Source organism: Podarcis erhardii (genome assembly GCF_964252035.2).
Source record: "Podarcis erhardii genome assembly, chromosome: 2".
Taxonomy (NCBI): Eukaryota; Metazoa; Chordata; class Lepidosauria; order Squamata; family Lacertidae; genus Podarcis; species Podarcis erhardii.
The window spans coordinates 121248678-121264729 of record NC_138498.1 but is presented as its reverse complement, the minus strand read 5'-3'; the positions used below and the strand labels follow the sequence as shown (position 1 = coordinate 121264729).

The 16052-nt window shown below is 46.1% G+C and overlaps 1 protein-coding gene across 4 annotated transcripts in view; it reads left to right on the top strand.

The window, feature by feature from the left end:
- Positions 1 to 636: 636 nt before the first annotated feature.
- LOC309337059 (major histocompatibility complex class I-related gene protein-like) overlaps positions 637 to 16052 on the top strand; it is a 135903-nt gene continuing 120487 nt past the window's right edge. For 3 of the 4 annotated variants that reach the window (XR_014154098.1, XM_081853722.1, XM_081853723.1), the window contains exons 1-4: positions 637 to 804; positions 10959 to 11234; positions 12624 to 12899; positions 15687 to 15974. Coding sequence is in view for 3 of the 4 variants with exons in the window: in XM_081853722.1 (XP_081709848.1) it covers positions 714 to 804; positions 10959 to 11234; positions 12624 to 12899; positions 15687 to 15974 (931 nt within the window). In the remaining variant the exon portion in view is untranslated. Of the gene's footprint in view, positions 805 to 10958; positions 11235 to 12623; positions 12900 to 15686; positions 16025 to 16052 lie in introns of all 4 variants that reach the window. The other variant, XM_081853724.1, reaches the window with a different exon arrangement.

Below are 16052 nucleotides of genomic sequence, written 5' to 3'. Positions count from 1 at the left end.
CAACCCTGAGGTTCAGCCCTAGTTGCAACACTGAGCATTTCTTTACAAGGCACACACTTAACCGCTGGAACCCCCTGCCACTAGATAGAAGGACACAGGAGAAGAGCCGGGCTGCTGGTTCATCCCAAAGGGGCCCATCGAGTCCAGCATGGCGGTCTCCCAGTGGCCACCCAGATGCCCCAGTAAGGAAGCATGCAAGGAGGACGGGAGGGACACCCAGCGAGTGGGATGCGAATGCATTTACTGTCCCTGACAGCGGAGGAAGAAGGGAGCCATCTTTGAAGGCATCCGAGGGCATTTTAGAAATAGGACCCAGGAGGCTGTCCTGCACTGACTTGGGCGACGAGTCCACCTCGCTCCGGATCTCACAGCCCCTCCCCCCAGTTCCAGAGAGGGGGGCATTCCCAGACCCCCCTGGAGATGCGGGGACTGAACCTGGGGTCCCCCCCCCGCCCCCCCTGCAGGGCAGGACAGGAAGAGCTACCGGGGGGGGGGGGAGGGAGGGAGGGAGGGGGGAGGCGGCGATTCCCAGCGAGGAGCTGCAATCACTTTCTCTTTCGATGCCGCAACCTGCGCGCCGATTTCCGATTGGCGGAATATTTCCCCCTCGCCCAATCCCGGCTCGCTCTGCTGCTGGTTCCGCGGGCGGGGCAGAGAGCGGGTCTCAGAGCGGGTCGGAGGGAGAAGGAAAAGGGAGCTTCGTTTGGGGGGAGATGGGGGTCCTCCTCCTCCTCCTCCTCCTCCGCTGGCCCCCCCTGATCCTGGGGGCGGCTGCCCCCCTGCTGCTGCTCCTGGACTGCGCAGGTGAGGACTGGGCTCTGGGGCGGGGGGGGGTGAGAGAAAATGATCCCTTCCCAGACATCTCTTTCCCCGACTTGGGGCTTGTTTTGTATGCCGCCCGGGGCAGGGGCCGCTTCCCTCCTGGGCTCGAGGCTCAAGCGAAGAACAAGGCAAAGCTGGAAGGGGTTGGCAGGATTCGGGGGGGGGGGAGTGACTCGCCTGTCCCGCCCCCCGCAGCTTCGGGGTGACTCTGGTTTGTGTGAGTGTGTGAGAGAGATACAGATACAGAGTCTTTTCTCTTTTTACCTTCCCTCTTCTAACCCTCAGCCGCTCTGAAAACTCAGCTAAAAACCCTGGAGCCCAGCCTGGGGGTGGGAGCTGGACGGTGTAGAGCTGACTTCATTGCGGGGAAACTTCTGAATAAGGGGTCCCCACCCGCAATTCCCAATCTTGTGTTGGTCAGGAGTTCCCTTTCATCATCAGGTTCTTCTGCTTTACAGTTGTAACTCTTCCAGTCTCCCCCACCAAGAAAACCCCTTTCCTGTTGCCTGTCAAAAATGTAGGTTTTGTCAATTATTTTGGGGGCTTCTCTCTGCCGTTTCTGTACAGTCCCTTGTGCACTACAGGCACAAACAACTCCTGAGAAAAGGGGGGCCCACACCCTACAGCCCGGTTACCCTTGATTACACCCTCCTTTTATATTCTCCCTCCCCCCAAAAAATAATTCAAAAAAGTTGGAGTCTCTGCCTGGAGCTCCTAGACATGAATTTCCCTTGCTCAGAATATTCCTGCTCCCTCAGTCCACCAATCCACTGGCTCTGCATACTATTCAAGGATTTATCACTATTAAATTATTAATTCCACATTTCTGATTGCTGCCTTTGGTGTTTTTCTCCTTTTGCGGTTGCCACTCATGTTCTCTTACAGATAGGTAGCCGTGTTGGTCTGCCATAGTCAAAACAAAATAAAAAAATTCCTTCCAGTAGCACCTTAAAGACCAACTACGGTAAGTTAGTTCTATGTATGAGCTTTCGTGTGCATGCACACTTCTTCAGATAACCACTCATATTTTGCCACTCATATTCTCTGTTTAACTAAAAAGTATATCCTGCTCGATTGTGGAAAAAACCCTTATTGATTTACAGGAAATAGTAAAATAATAAAAGCAGTTTAAAGCATTAAAAATAATTAAAATTAGCATTGAGAGGTCAAAACACGTCAACATTTGGTTATCTGGATAGGGTTGCCCAAAGAAAAATGTTTTAAACGGACACTTTTGTGAGACAAGCGTATTCTTCATGGCAGAAAGATCTGGAGATAGCAGCAGGGCATTTTGGTGAGTGGGAAGTGGGAAATAGGGTGTTGAGATAATGTGGGAATCCTCCTTGACCCCTGCTGTTTATGAGATGAGGGAGATAACATTTGTTTCGCACTCGGATCCTCTTTATGGAAGAATATGATTACGTATCTAGTTTGGGTTGGTTGGTTATTTTCTTATGTTTGTGATTCCTCCCCGCCCCCCAAATATATATTGTTTGCTTTTATAGTAAATAGTTTTTGTTCTTCTCTAATGGAAAATGGTATGAAAGCTTTAAGAACTGAAGAGTAAGACCTGTTATTTCTCTCTTGAACCCTCTCCATATGGGGGCTGCCCCCTCACTGTGCTACAGGGCTGGGCAAAGGGTGGTGGAGACCCCTGGTTCCTTCAGATTCCTCCTCACTTTGGGGTCTCATGTGTGACTCATTTTGTGGCTCTTTGTCTCCACTGAGCAGATCTGCCTGTGTTGTTTAGCCAGATGCCACAACCAGAGGCAGCCTTGCTCTGAGCTCTTGTGCTTTGAAGTGGGGGGAGCCCCTGCCCTGGTAGGGGAAGGTCTTAGAAGTGGATCCCATTTGATCTTGCCTGAAAGAAGGGAGCCGGAGGGAGGTAGCAGAGTCCACACACCATCAAGGCAGGGGCAGAGCTTCCTGCCTTGGCACCTGGGGTAGTGGGGGGGGGCCTAGTCGGGGGTGGGGTGGGCGGGCGCTGAGGCCCTTCTTTGTGTGCTGTGCCGCCTCCTTGAGAGGTCTGGAGGGTAGCAATGCGAGAACAGGGCCTTCTCTGCACTGGCTCCCCGTCTGTGGAATGCTCTCCCCAGGGACGTTCACCTGGCGCCTTCATTATACAGCTTTAGGCACCAGGCAAAAATGTTCCTTTTTAACCAGGTTGATTTGATTGACACCCTTTAAAAATGCCCTTTAAAAATGTGGGGTTTTCCAAATTTAGTTTTAGATTTGTTGTTGTTGTTGTTGTTTAGTCGTTTAGTCGTGTCCGACTCTTCGTGACCCCATGGACCAGAGCACGCCAGGCACTTCTGTCCTCCACTGCCTCCCGCAGTTTGGTCAGACTCATGTTTGTAGCTTCGAAGACACTGTCCCACCATCTCGTCCTCCGTCATCCCCTTCTCCTTGTGCCCTCCATCTTTCCCAACATCAGGGTCTTTTCCAGGGAGTCTTCTCTTCTCATGAGATGGCCAAAGTATTGGAGCCTCAGCTTCACGATCTGTCCTTCCAGTGAGCACTCAGGGCTGATTTCCTTAAGAATGGATCGGTTTGTTCTTCTTGCAGTCCATGGGACTCTCAAGAGCCTCCTCCAGCACCATAATTCAAAAGCATCAATTCTTCGGCGATCTGCCTTCTTTATGGTCCAGCTCTCACTTCCATACATCACTACTGGGAAAACCATAGCTTTTACTATACGGACCTTTGTTGGCAAGGTGATGTCTCTACTTTTTAAGATGCTGTCTAGGTTTGTCATTGCTTTCCTCCCAAGAAGCAGGCGTCTCTTAAGAACAGGCAAGAAAGGGACAAAGGGGGTAGAGAAGAAGGATATTCTATCAGTATTCAGTTCAGTATTCAAATAGAGTGGCAATCCCTACCTACAACTAAAACCATAGGCAACCAGCCTGGAAACCACGGGTTTCCTTAACCCGGAAAAAAATCACGGTTCTGGAACTCACTCAGTGCTGCTTATAAGACTGACCCTAGTGTGGGGCCCCGTTTTGTAAACCTCCCGTTCTACCATCCACAACAGCCTCCTGCCTAGCCTTAGGACCAAGTTTGAATTTCCTTTCCTTTCCAGTTTGAATTCAATAGGACATTCTTTCTCTTGGGAAAGTTGCAAGGTCAAATAGGTGTTTTGACTACAAATGTTACAACTTTGGACACAAGAGTGAGTACCAGTAATGAACTTGATAAGAACTCGGCACAGGAATTTGCTGCAGCTGGCTGGATTGCCAAACAGGATGTTTGTGGCTGTACCGTGGGAACGAAGGGACAGCCTATTCACTGTACTGAGCACCGGATGTTAGCTCAGTGTGTCATCTGACCTGTACTGGAAGTACAGGGGTGGAGTTTATCTCTCTCTGTTGTTGGTGTTTGGAGAGTACAGACGTGTTTCTCTGTACTGCTGCATAGACAGAAATAAAGGCATGTAAATACATTTCTTTCTGTCTCTTTCCCCCCTCCTGGGGAATACAGGGAGGAGGGAAGAGTGGTGTGTTCTTCTCACGTCAGAGGAGAATCGCCGATAGATGACCTTGCCTGTCTCCTGCCGGGAGTCGCTGACAGGGAGGTCAACAAGGAACTCAAGCCGGATGCCTGGAGAGTGGCAAATTCCTCTGACTAGGCTTGAAGATTCCAACAGCCATAACCCTGCAGATGCAAAAGGCGAGCTGCAATTTGAGGCCTGACATGATGGTAACAAGGAGAAATAAATTTGGATGGAAGCCTGGCCTGAATTGGAAAGTGAAAGATGGAGAGATCTCCTTATGTGGAGATCAGATGACCCTTGGATTATAAATTTGATTCAGGTGGAAGTTGGAGTTTTGGGGACATTTGGATCTGAAAGGAGAATGAAACAAGATTTGGAATATCCTATAGGCCTTACTCTTAAGTACGGAGGTTTGGCTGGAAGGAATGCGGATGATGTTGGGTTGGAGCCTCCCCGAGATTTGGCTTTCAATATTAAAGACTATCAAAAAGACTGGCAGAGGGGTCATGAGAGAGATTTAAGAGCCTCGGATTTAAGATCTCCGGGTTGATGGCTTTTTGAGATTGATGGACTTATGCTGGGGACTGAAACCGGGAAGGAGGTATGGGTGGAATGGAAACTGGGAACTCAACGTGTATATAATATAAGCTGCTTTTTTTTGTTTTTTATGAGAGTTGGGAAATTCGTGGAAGGGAGTCTTTTTTGACCTTAGAGAAACGTCTCAAGAATAAGTATTGATATATAGGTTTGGATGAGAGTTAAGATTGGATAAAGTAAAAGTGGTTTTTAAAAAATATTGTATTTTATATATATATATATATATATATATATATATATATATGCTTTCGTAGATTTAGATATATATATATGCAGGTTTTGGTGTCCTCGGGTGTCTTCCCGTGTAAAAGTTGGGGTGTCTAGGCGACGTTTCGACAAGGTCTCACTCGTCATCTTCAGGCTGGTGCTTTCGGCTTCTTGTTACTGGAACAGAGCAGGATCTCAGTGTTTGAGTTCCTATAAATACTGTAGAGGGGGTGTGGTGTATAGCCTCCAATGTTCTGGGCAGAGAGGAAGTTCCCAGGCTAGTGTGCCTTTTCTTCTTTTGTTCCTTAATTACTTGAGAGATATCTTGAGTGATTTCTTGAGTGATATCCTGAGTACCACTTAGGTGGGTCATTAGGTGTGGATTAGTTGTTAAAGTCTTTGTGTCTTGACCTCTTGAACTTTGTGAAGAGTTTTCCTGAGAAGATGGCTGTACTGTACTTAGTTGTGCTCTGGCTTGGCTTCGTGTATAGGGGCGAGCTGTGGTTTTGTGGCTTGTGTCAGCCAGATCTGTGTAGGGATTGCAGGGGGGTGCAGCATCCGGAGGTGCCACCATGGATTGGCTACTGGATGGTGTCTGTAATTCATCTGTGGAGAGGGTCTGGGTTTGGGTCTGGTGTGGTTGATTGGTGTTGGCGTTCTGTGTGCCTCTGGATCTGGTGTCAGTTTTTGTGGGGAGGGCTAATTTCCAGATGTCTGGCAAGCGGGATGTGTCGTCACGCTTGTTCATGTTGTGAGGGTGTTTCTCTATCTCGATGGCTTCCATGATTATTCTCTTGTGGTGATGTTCCGTGTTAAAGAGCAATTTGGAATCTGCAAAATTAATTTCGTGTCCTGTTTCTTTCATGTGTTGGAAAAGAGAGGAAGTTTTTTCTTCTTTTTTGACGGCATTCTTGTGTTCTGCGATACGTGCATTTATTCGTCTGTTTGTTTGTCCAATGTACATGGCTGGGCAGACTTTGCAGGGTATTTCATAGATCCCTTGGTTTTCCAACTGGATTTTATCCTTGGGGTTTCTGAGGATATTGGCTATTTTTTGGTTGGTGCAAAAGGCTGTTTTGATATTGTGTTTATGGAGGATTTTGCTAATTTTATCTGTAGTGCCCTTGATATAAGGAAGGAGGGCCATGCCATTGTTTTCTTCTGTGTCTTGGTTTTTGGGGGGTGTTTCCTTTTGGAAGACACCCGAGGACACCAAAACCTGCATTCCTGTACCCGTGAAAATCTACGAAAGCATATATATATCGTAGATTTTCACGGGTACAGGAATGCAGGTTTTGGTGTCCTCGGGTGTCTTCCCGTGTAAAAGTTGGGGTGTCTAGGCGACGTTTCGACGAGGTCTCACTCGTCATCTTCAGGCTGGTGCTTTCGGCTTCTTGTTACTGGAACAGAGCAGGATCTCAGTGTTTGAGTTCCTATAAATACTGTAGAGGGGGTGTGGTGTATGGCCTCCAATGTTCTGGGCAGAGAGGAAGTTCCCAGGCTAGTGTGCCTTTTCTTCTTTTGTTCCTTAATTACTTGAGAGATATCTTGAGTGATTTCTTGAGTGATATCCTGAGTACCACTTAGGTGGGTCATTAGGTGTGGATTAGTTGCTAAAGTCTTTGTGTCTTGACCTCTTGAACTTTGTGAAGAGTTTTCCTGAGAAGATGGCTGTACTGTACTTAGTTGTGCTCTGGCTTGGCTTCGTGTATAGGGGCGAGCTGTGGTTTTGTGGCTTGTGTCAGCCAGATCTGTGTAGGGATTGCAGGGGGGTGCAGCATCCGGAGGTGCCACCATGGATTGGCTACTGGATGGTGTCTGTAATTCATCTGTGGAGAGGGTCTGGGTTTGGGTCTGGTGTGGTTGATTGGTGTTGGCGTTCTGTGTGCCTCTGGATCTGGTGTCAGTTTTTGTGGGGAGGGCTAATTTCCAGATGTCTGGCAAGCGGGATGTGTCGTCACGCTTGTTCATGTTGTGAGGGTGTTTCTCTATCTCGATGGCTTCCATGATTATTCTCTTGTGGTGATGTTCCGTGTTAAAGAGCAATTTGGAATCTGCAAAATTAATTTCGTGTCCTGTTTCTTTCATGTGTTGGAAAAGAGAGGAAGTTTTTTCTTCTTTTTTGACAGCATTCTTGTGTTCTGCGATACGTGCATTTATTCGTCTGTTTGTTTGTCCAATGTACGTGGCTGGGCAGACTTTGCAGGGTATTTCATAGATCCCTTGGTTTTCCAACTGGATTTTATCCTTGGGGTTTCTGAGGATATTGGCTATTTTTTGGTTGGTGCAAAAGGCTGTTTTGATATTGTGTTTATGGAGGATTTTGCTAATTTTATCTGTAGTGCCCTTGATATAAGGAAGGAGGGCCATGCCATTGTTTTCTTCTGTGTCTTGGTTTTTGGGGGGTGTTTCCTTTTGGATTAGCTTCGTAATCCTGTTTTGCTGGTATCCATTGGCAATTAACACGTTTGAGAGATTCTGTAACTCAGTTGTCAAGTGGTCTTTGTCAGCCAGGCGTTTGGTTCTGGAGATGAGAGTCTTGGCTACGGAGTTTATTTGTGCAGGGTGGTGGTGTGATTGTGCATGTAAGTAGCGGTTGGTGTGTGTTTTTTTCCGGTAGATAGTGTGTCCTAGGGAGCCATCAGGTTTTTTGTAGATTAGGACGTCAAGGAAGGGAAGTTGGTTGTTGGCTTCTATTTCCATAGTGAATTGTATTTTGGGGTGTAAGTTGTTGAGATGTGTGAGGAAGCTATCCAGTTTTTCCTTCCCGTGTGGCCAAATTACAAAGGTGTCGTCAACATATCTGAGCCAAAGTTTGGGTTTGTGTTCTGACTTGTCTAAAGCATTGGTTTCAAAGTGTTCCATGTACAGGTTTGCGATGACCGGTGAGAGGGGTGATCCCATAGGTGCTCCTTCTATCTGTTTGTATCTTTGTCCATTGTGGATGAAGTACGTGTTGGTTAGGCAGTGGTTGGTCAGGTCCAAGATGTATTCGGGGGGATTGTATTTGTTTTGAATAGCTGTCAAGGCTTCATTAATGGGCACTTGTGTGAAGAGAGATACAACATCGAAGCTCACAAGTAGGTCATTAGGATGTAGGTTTTGCTTCTTTATTGTTTCTATGAACTGGAAGGAGTTTGGTACGTGTGAAGAGATGGATTCTGCATAGGGCTGAAGTTGCTTGGCGAGAAATTTAGCGAGATTTTGTAGAGGTGAGCCTATGGAGCTGACTATTGGTCTGAGTGGTGTTCCTTCTTTGTGTATCTTGGGGAGGCCGTAGAGTTTGGGGCATCTGGATGATTTTTCTCTGGGGATGATTCTTAGCTGGATTTCTTCACTGATAGGAGAGGCTTTTATTTTGGATTTGGTGGTTTTTTCCAGATAGGTGGTGGGATCTGTTTTTATAGGTTTGTAGGCAGGATCTTGGAGTAGATTTGATAGTTTTGCTTGGTAGTCTGATGTGTTCATCACCACTGTGGCATTACCTTTGTCTGCTGGGAGAATGATTATGTTGTTGTCTTTCTTCAGGTTGGTGAGTGCTTTCTGTTCTTCTTTGTGTAAATTGCTTCTGGGTGGTTTGCTTCACAAAGTTCAAGAGGTCAAGACACAAAGACTTTAGCAACTAATCCACACCTAATGACCCACCTAAGTGGTACTCAGGATATCACTCAAGAAATCACTCAAGATATCTCTCAAGTAATTAAGGAACAAAAGAAGAAAAGGCACACTAGCCTGGGAACTTCCTCTCTGCCCAGAACATTGGAGGCCATACACCACACCCCCTCTACAGTATTTATAGGAACTCAAACACTGAGATCCTGCTCTGTTCCAGTAACAAGAAGCCGAAAGCACCAGCCTGAAGATGACGAGTGAGACCTCGTCGAAACGTCGCCTAGACACCCCAACTTTTACACGGGAAGACACCCGAGGACACCAAAACCTGCATATATATATATATATATATATATATATATATATATATATATATATATAAGGATTTTTAAACATAAATGCAAAGATAAAAAACAGTATAACATATATCATAACATACTTTCTTAACATCTTTGGACTCCCTCACACCTCCCGCTCCCACTTGCATCATTGTCAATTCTTGCCCGCAATTTATCATCTTGTTTACAATCTTGTGTCACATTCCTTTAAATATAGTCCGTTAATTCTCCAATAGTTTTGTAATTTTTCCTCAAACTTACTTATCATCTTAATTCCATCTAATTTAGTGGTACATAATTATTTATGATCTAGCATCCTTTCTTAACATTCAACCAAATTGCAGTGTTTTTTTAAATAAATCTTGAATTTCTTCCAATCTTCTTCAACCCTCTCCTCTCCCAGGTCTCGGATTCTGCCAGTCATCTCGGCTAGTTCCATATAGTCCATCAGTTGCATCTGCCACTCTTCCAGTGTGGGTAGATCTTGAGTTTTCCAATTCTTAGCGATGAGTATCCTTGAAGGATACTTTAAAAAAATATTGTAAAATTAAGGATTTTGTTAGTAAGATGTTTGAAAAAGAAAATTATGTGGTTTTGGCAAAATGACATAAAGGATTAAGTAAAAATGAATTGATGAAAGAGAGAATGTAAAATTACAGTATTTTAAAACAAATTATTAAGATAAAAATAAGGTTGGAAGGATTTGCTGAAACAACAATTTAAATTAGAATACAAAAATGGGAGGTGTGAGGAGGTCAAGGAAATAAGTAAAGGAAGAAAGTCATGTAAAAGTTTGATTTGCTTTTTTTTCTTTTTTAATGATTGCATTTTTTCTGTCTTTTTTATTTTTCTTTTTCCTCTTTTTTCTTATTGTAACTTACTGTAACTTTCAAAATTTTGAATTAATAATATATATATATATATATATATATATATATATATATATATATATAGGACCAAGTTTGGGACTCCCTACTGGACACTTGCGCAGTGCAATCCCAGATTGGGGCCCGAGAAAACAAAGGTTTGAAAGGAAACAAATGATCTTGCATTCTCAAGTACAAGAGTCATCCCCAACAAGGGTCTTCGTGCAGGAGGGGCGGCTTCATTTGTAGGGACAGGAAAGAGAGAGAGCGAAGGACTTGTACGATGCTTCCGGCCACGCTCCAAGACAAGGCATCGAGGGGAGAAAAAGGAGATTTTCCATGGTCCCTCAGGCCATGGTCCGAGAGAGGGAATAGGAGGAGAGAGAGAGAGAGAGAGAGAGAGAGAGAGAGAGAGAAATAAAGACTTCTAGGACCCTTCCGGGCACTCTTCGAGAGAAGGTGTCAAGGAGAGAAGCAAGGAGATTTCCACGATCCCTTTGGCCACGCCAAAATTACTTTCACTTATCGGAAGCACCTTGATACATTTTGATTGGATTAGTCACGGTCAATTGAATCCGGAAACATTGTATTAACAGCTGTCAAAGTATAGAGAAGTAGACACAGTGGCTTGCAGTACCTACGTGGCGGCCACAAGGGATGCTGTTTGGTAACGCTGATTGGCTGAAGCGGCAGCCGATTGAGCTAGAGTTCAGGGAACAGGTCTACCCAGGAAAAGGATAAGGCGAAAAGGGGTTTCATTAAAGCGAGCTGTCAATTCAAGCGCTTCCTTATTTACGGAAGGCTTTTTGGGGATGTCTCTCTAACGGGGCATCCCTGGGGTCGAAAGTAGGTGAGAGGGGGGTGTATGTGTTGTGCTTGTGCGGAACATTGAGGGGGGTTCTCCTGCTACAGAAGGCAGGTCTACAAACTCCCCCAAACCCCGCTGAACTTTGGATCTCCTAATTTAGGGCTGCTGCCTTCATCTGCAGCACCCCTAACTCTCTGCCCCCCTCTCTTCCTTTCCAGGCTCCACTTCTCACTCCCTGCGCTACTTCTACACAGCCGTGTCTGAGCCTGGCCAGGGGCTGCCCCAGTTCATTACTGTGGGGTACGTGGATGACCAGCAAATTGATCAGTATGACAGTGACACCAAGGAGGCGCTGCCTCGCGTCCCCTGGATAAGGAAGGTGGAAAAGGAGGATCCTCAGTACTGGAACACGGAGACTCAGAAATCTCAGGGCACTGAGCTGGCCTTCTGGGAGAGTCTGCAGACTCTGCGGAATCGCTACAACCAGAGCGGAGGTGAGTGGAAGGCAGGAGAGGCACAGAGTCACACCTCCCCACCCCCATAATGTTTCCTCCAAGGGCCAGAATTGCAGGGAGGGGGCTGCTGGGAGGAAAGGAAATGGAGGGTGGGGGTCTCCACCAGGGCAGAGGCATCTCCCCTTCCCTTAATGAAGGTCTGAATGGGGGCAGAGATGGTGTGGGGGGAAAGAGAACGAGGCTTGGAGGACAGAGACACCCCCCCCCACTATGTCCCTCTCTGGACCTGCACATCCTACCCAGGAAATGTCTCCATTGCCTGCCCTTCCTTCCATGCTGGGCTTGGCTTAGGCCTTCTGAGGTGGGAATCTGTCTATTTCGTTTTCCTCTGGGAGGGGAAGAGAAGGGTGGGGATCCTGAGGCTGAGACAAGCAAGCCTTGAGTTCTGGTCCTGCTTAAGGAGAAGCCAGCTGCCCAGATAACTTCTTTTAATGTTGTTGTTTAGAAGATTTGGTGGTAGCCCCCTGGGGTGGGCAGGGGGATGCAGGGACCCGCCATCTTTGACAAGGGCAGCCTGGCTTCTGCTGAGAAGGGGTGGGGCATTTTGAAGTGGGGCAACCCCCCCCCCTTGTGGCTTCCCTTTCCCTCCCAGGCTATGAGGAAACTTCTTTTTCCAAAGGGCCTTCCATGACTTCCCTCCTTTTAGGGAAAAGGTCCTTGATATGGAGAAGCTGGGGGGGGAGAGATGGAGGGGAAGAGGAGACCTTCTCTCTTGAAAGGGCCCCCAATGTGTGGGTGTCCCCCTTTCTAGGGGGGGGGGCAGTTGAGGCATCTCTCCAAAAGGGGCAAGATCCAGAGGAGCAGAGCTGGGGAGAAAGACGGACAGACTGTGACCAGTGTTATGTACTGAAGTTCTCACCCTGGGCCAGCAGGGGGATACTGAGAATAGTTATGCAAATGAAGGATCGAAAGTGACGTTCAGTGATTGGATAGTTTTAGAAAGTTGCTACAGTTACGTTGTGCTGGAGCTCTATATAAGCAAGCTGACTGAGCCCTTCAGTCAGTTCTTCTGGCCTCTGAATAAACAAGAGCTGTTTGAAGAATCGCTGTGTCGTCTGATATGTTCACTCACAACTTAACAACCTCCAACCCTGCAAGGGGGGAGGGAGACTGTGAGGTGATGAGAGAGAGGAGGGCAATTTAAGGGGGGCTTTATAGGCTCAGGATTGTAGTGTTTCCCTCAGGGAACGTGTTATGCAGATGAGCCTTCAGAAAGATACAATGCTGATTGATTCTTCTCCCCTCTGACTGCTCTTCCTCTTCCCTGAGTCTCAGGCAAATAAATCCTTTTTCCTGGGCTCTTTTGCTGATGGGGGAGGGGCTGCTCTGACCCCCCTTGACCTCCTGGGCCACTTTTGACCCTTCCAGGGATCCACACCCTTCAGTACATGTATGGCTGTGAGCTGAGTTCAGACGGGCGCAAAGGAGGGTATAGGCAGTTTGGCTACAATGGGAGAGACTTCATCGCCTTTGACAAGGAGACCCTCACCTGGACGGCAGCCGAGAAGGAGGCCCAAGCGAGCAAGAGGAAGTGGGATCCTGACTTGGCCCAGAACCAGTACAGTAAGCACTACCTGGAGGAGGAATGCATTGCGTGGCTGCAGAGATACCTGGACTACGGGAAGGAGACTCTGCTGAGGACAGGTGAGGGGGGGCAGGGGGGAGGGGAGGGGGGCTCAGTGGGGCAGTTTCCCTACAAATCCCCCTCCCCCCCTTAACAGTCTTCCTTTCTGGACCAAACAGCAAACACTTTTCTTGGTGGGGGAGGCAGAAATAAGTTTGGGACTCTGGGAGGAGAAAGGGGGTCACTTCAGAGCATGATTTGGGGGGGGGGGGAGATGCTTAACCCCCCCTAGAATAAGGGATGGCAAAGGACAAATGAGGAGAGGTGGCACAGAAACAGCAGGGAAGGGGCCAGGAAAGCAAAGTGCATCTTAAATTAAGTAAAAAAATAAAATTGAAATGGACAGATTTGAGGCGGGATACAGAAAAACCTTTTGCCTTTACACGTGGGTAGGGGAAAGTGGGGCAGATTGATGCAGAAAAATTCAATCTCATATTTTATGTACCAAAATGAGTCAAATAATAATAAAGTTGCTTTATGCATGGCATAACTAATCAATATTATAATAGTAATCAAAAGAACCATTAAAGTTAGAAGATAATGAGAATATAATGACTTGAGTAAAAAATGGGTTTTGTATCATTCTGCCCCAACTACGGGGCACTTTGATAAAAAGCATAAATTGTGTGAGAATGGTAATTATTTACAAAAATTTAATTTAAAAAAACCATTTTTATTGTGAGAGATCATAATCAGTCCTACAATTTGTTACTTAAAAATCTAAATTACGTATCAAAACTAACAGTGTTTCACACATATCATAGACTTTATGGCAGGTTTTCTTAACAAAACTTAAAAACTAAAATTAATTTTTACTCAAACACCTATGCATTAAAAAAAAAAACTTTGGAAAAACTTTAAAAAGTATAAGAACTCACATTAGGTAGTCCAAAAATAGTGCTTTAAACAAAATGCTTATAAAAAATAAGATATTTCCTTAACGTTTAGCTTCTATTGCACATTATATCCACGGAAGTAAAAAAAAAAAAGTATAAAGTACTGATGTTCGAGTTGTGTCCTTTGAGAAATTTGGTTTTGGCAACTGCAAAACAGCATCCTTGAAATCGATGCTTGCCTTATCTTCTACAATGGGGAAGACAAACGTACAAGATCCTGGATATTTCCTGAGAAATGACACTTGATAATTGGTCATATTATATTTAGAAATGACTTTGGCCACATAGTCAACAACAGTTTTTTTGTTTTCAAATTTCATGTGTAGGAAATCAGTTTAGAGATTTCATGCAAACTTGTATATTGGGGCACTATTGTACACTAGCAGGGCCCCATGTCTTAGTGTGTCAAAGTGCCCCAACAGACATTTTCAGAAAACTAACAATTATTAATAAAACCACTGAATTTATTTAAAAATCACATGTAATCCTGATTACAGAGTGGGATAATTTACCTTAGGTATTTTTAAATCTTAACTAAATGACAAAAAACAGCATTGGAACACTTTTACATTTCACGTAATTTTTTAGCTGGCTGCGCTAAAAACACACCTACTCTCGTCAGACGCCAATGGCGAACTGGTGGGCAGTGCGGTTGCAACTGTCATACTCCCACATGTATAGACACATTTTAGTGTCTCAATATTGAAATATTGTTGGTGTATCAATGTGCCCCTTGCATCAATGTGCCCCGTCTCCCCCTACATACCTGTGGGGAAAGTCTTTAAAACTAAATTAATTAACCTTTTTTAAAATAGAAAATGTGTGGGGAGCCCATGAAATATGGATGCAGCCCCCTCACTAAGTTTGTAGGTTAGCCATTCGTGGCCTAGAAGCAGAAAACCTGCACATAGTGAGAAAGTATGGGAATTCCCTCTTCTACCTTCTCAAATTTTTTATTTGTGAGGTATACAACTTTTTTCAATGGGGAACATTCAGAAGTGTCATCTTCCTCAACCCCGTGCCTTGAAATGGTACAGTCCACTCTTCTGCCTTCAGAAATCTTGCACAGGGGCCAATCAAATGATCAAGTGTTTGGACTGGCTTTCTTCCTGTCTCTATTAGCTTTGCTAATATGAACATTAATTGAAAATGAAATAATTCTAGCACCCTCCCTTTTTGAGGAATGACACATACGTATTAGCCGTGCTTAGAGAGATCAGAGCAAATTCATCTATGGGGGGCTGGTGATAATTCACCCCAGAGACACTGAGCATATTTCTTGAGGTTGAGGATTTCACCCCAAAAGCCACATTGAAGCGTTTTCAAGGGTGACAACAAGGGCAGGCGGGAGAACTAGAAAGGAGCTCTGTCTTTCCCAGGGCTATTGGCTTTGTTCACTAACTATGGAGCTGAAAAGTCCCGGAGAACAAGAGAGCAGTGAGTCCAGCATTTCTTCCCCCTCAAGAGAGGAACCAGGATCAGTCTGACTTGCAACTTGGAAGGATCTGAATGAATCCCGCCATTGGGGACCTGGTGAAATTTGCCCCTCAGCCTAGAGGCAGCTCCCTGGGACAATCTTGGAACCACAAGTTGTCATGTTTGAGTAGTGTTGGAGCTTTGCAAGATGACAATTTAATTTGTAGCCAGTCCTTCCTCCCAAAGGAGTCTGCTTTGGCAAACAGAGGATAAAACCTCTGAAAACAGTTCCACCGTAGAGACAGATTGGTGAAGATGCCAAGGCAGGTTGAGGAAATCCCATTTATTCGCAGTTATTTTTAATTTCTGGAGATGTGAGATTCTGACTAGGTTGCCCCTTGGGTCCCTGCTCCTCTGCTCTTAAAAAATACAGGATTCCTCCAGGCTCCCGTTGTGGATGTCTCTCTGTTAACCCCAATGCGGCCCTTTTTGCAGAGGCTCCGGTGGTGAAGGTGACCAGGAAGGCAGACTATGACGGCCTGGAGACCCTCGTTTGCCAAGTCCACGGCTTCTACCCCAAGGAGATTGAGGCCAACTGGGTGAAGGACGGGGAGGTCTGGCAGGAGGGCACCCTCCGAGGATTGGTTGCCCCCAACTCGGACGGGACCTACTATCTCTTGCTCAGTGTCAGGATCGACCCCGAGGAGAGGGAGCGCTTCCGGTGCCGCGTGGAGCATGACAGCCTGGAGAAGCCTCTGCACGTGGCCTGGGAGAAGGAGCCTGGTGAGAGACAGACAGACAGACAGACAGACAGACAATCAGGAGGGGAAGGGGTGGGCTCTGGGAGGGGGGTTTCCACCC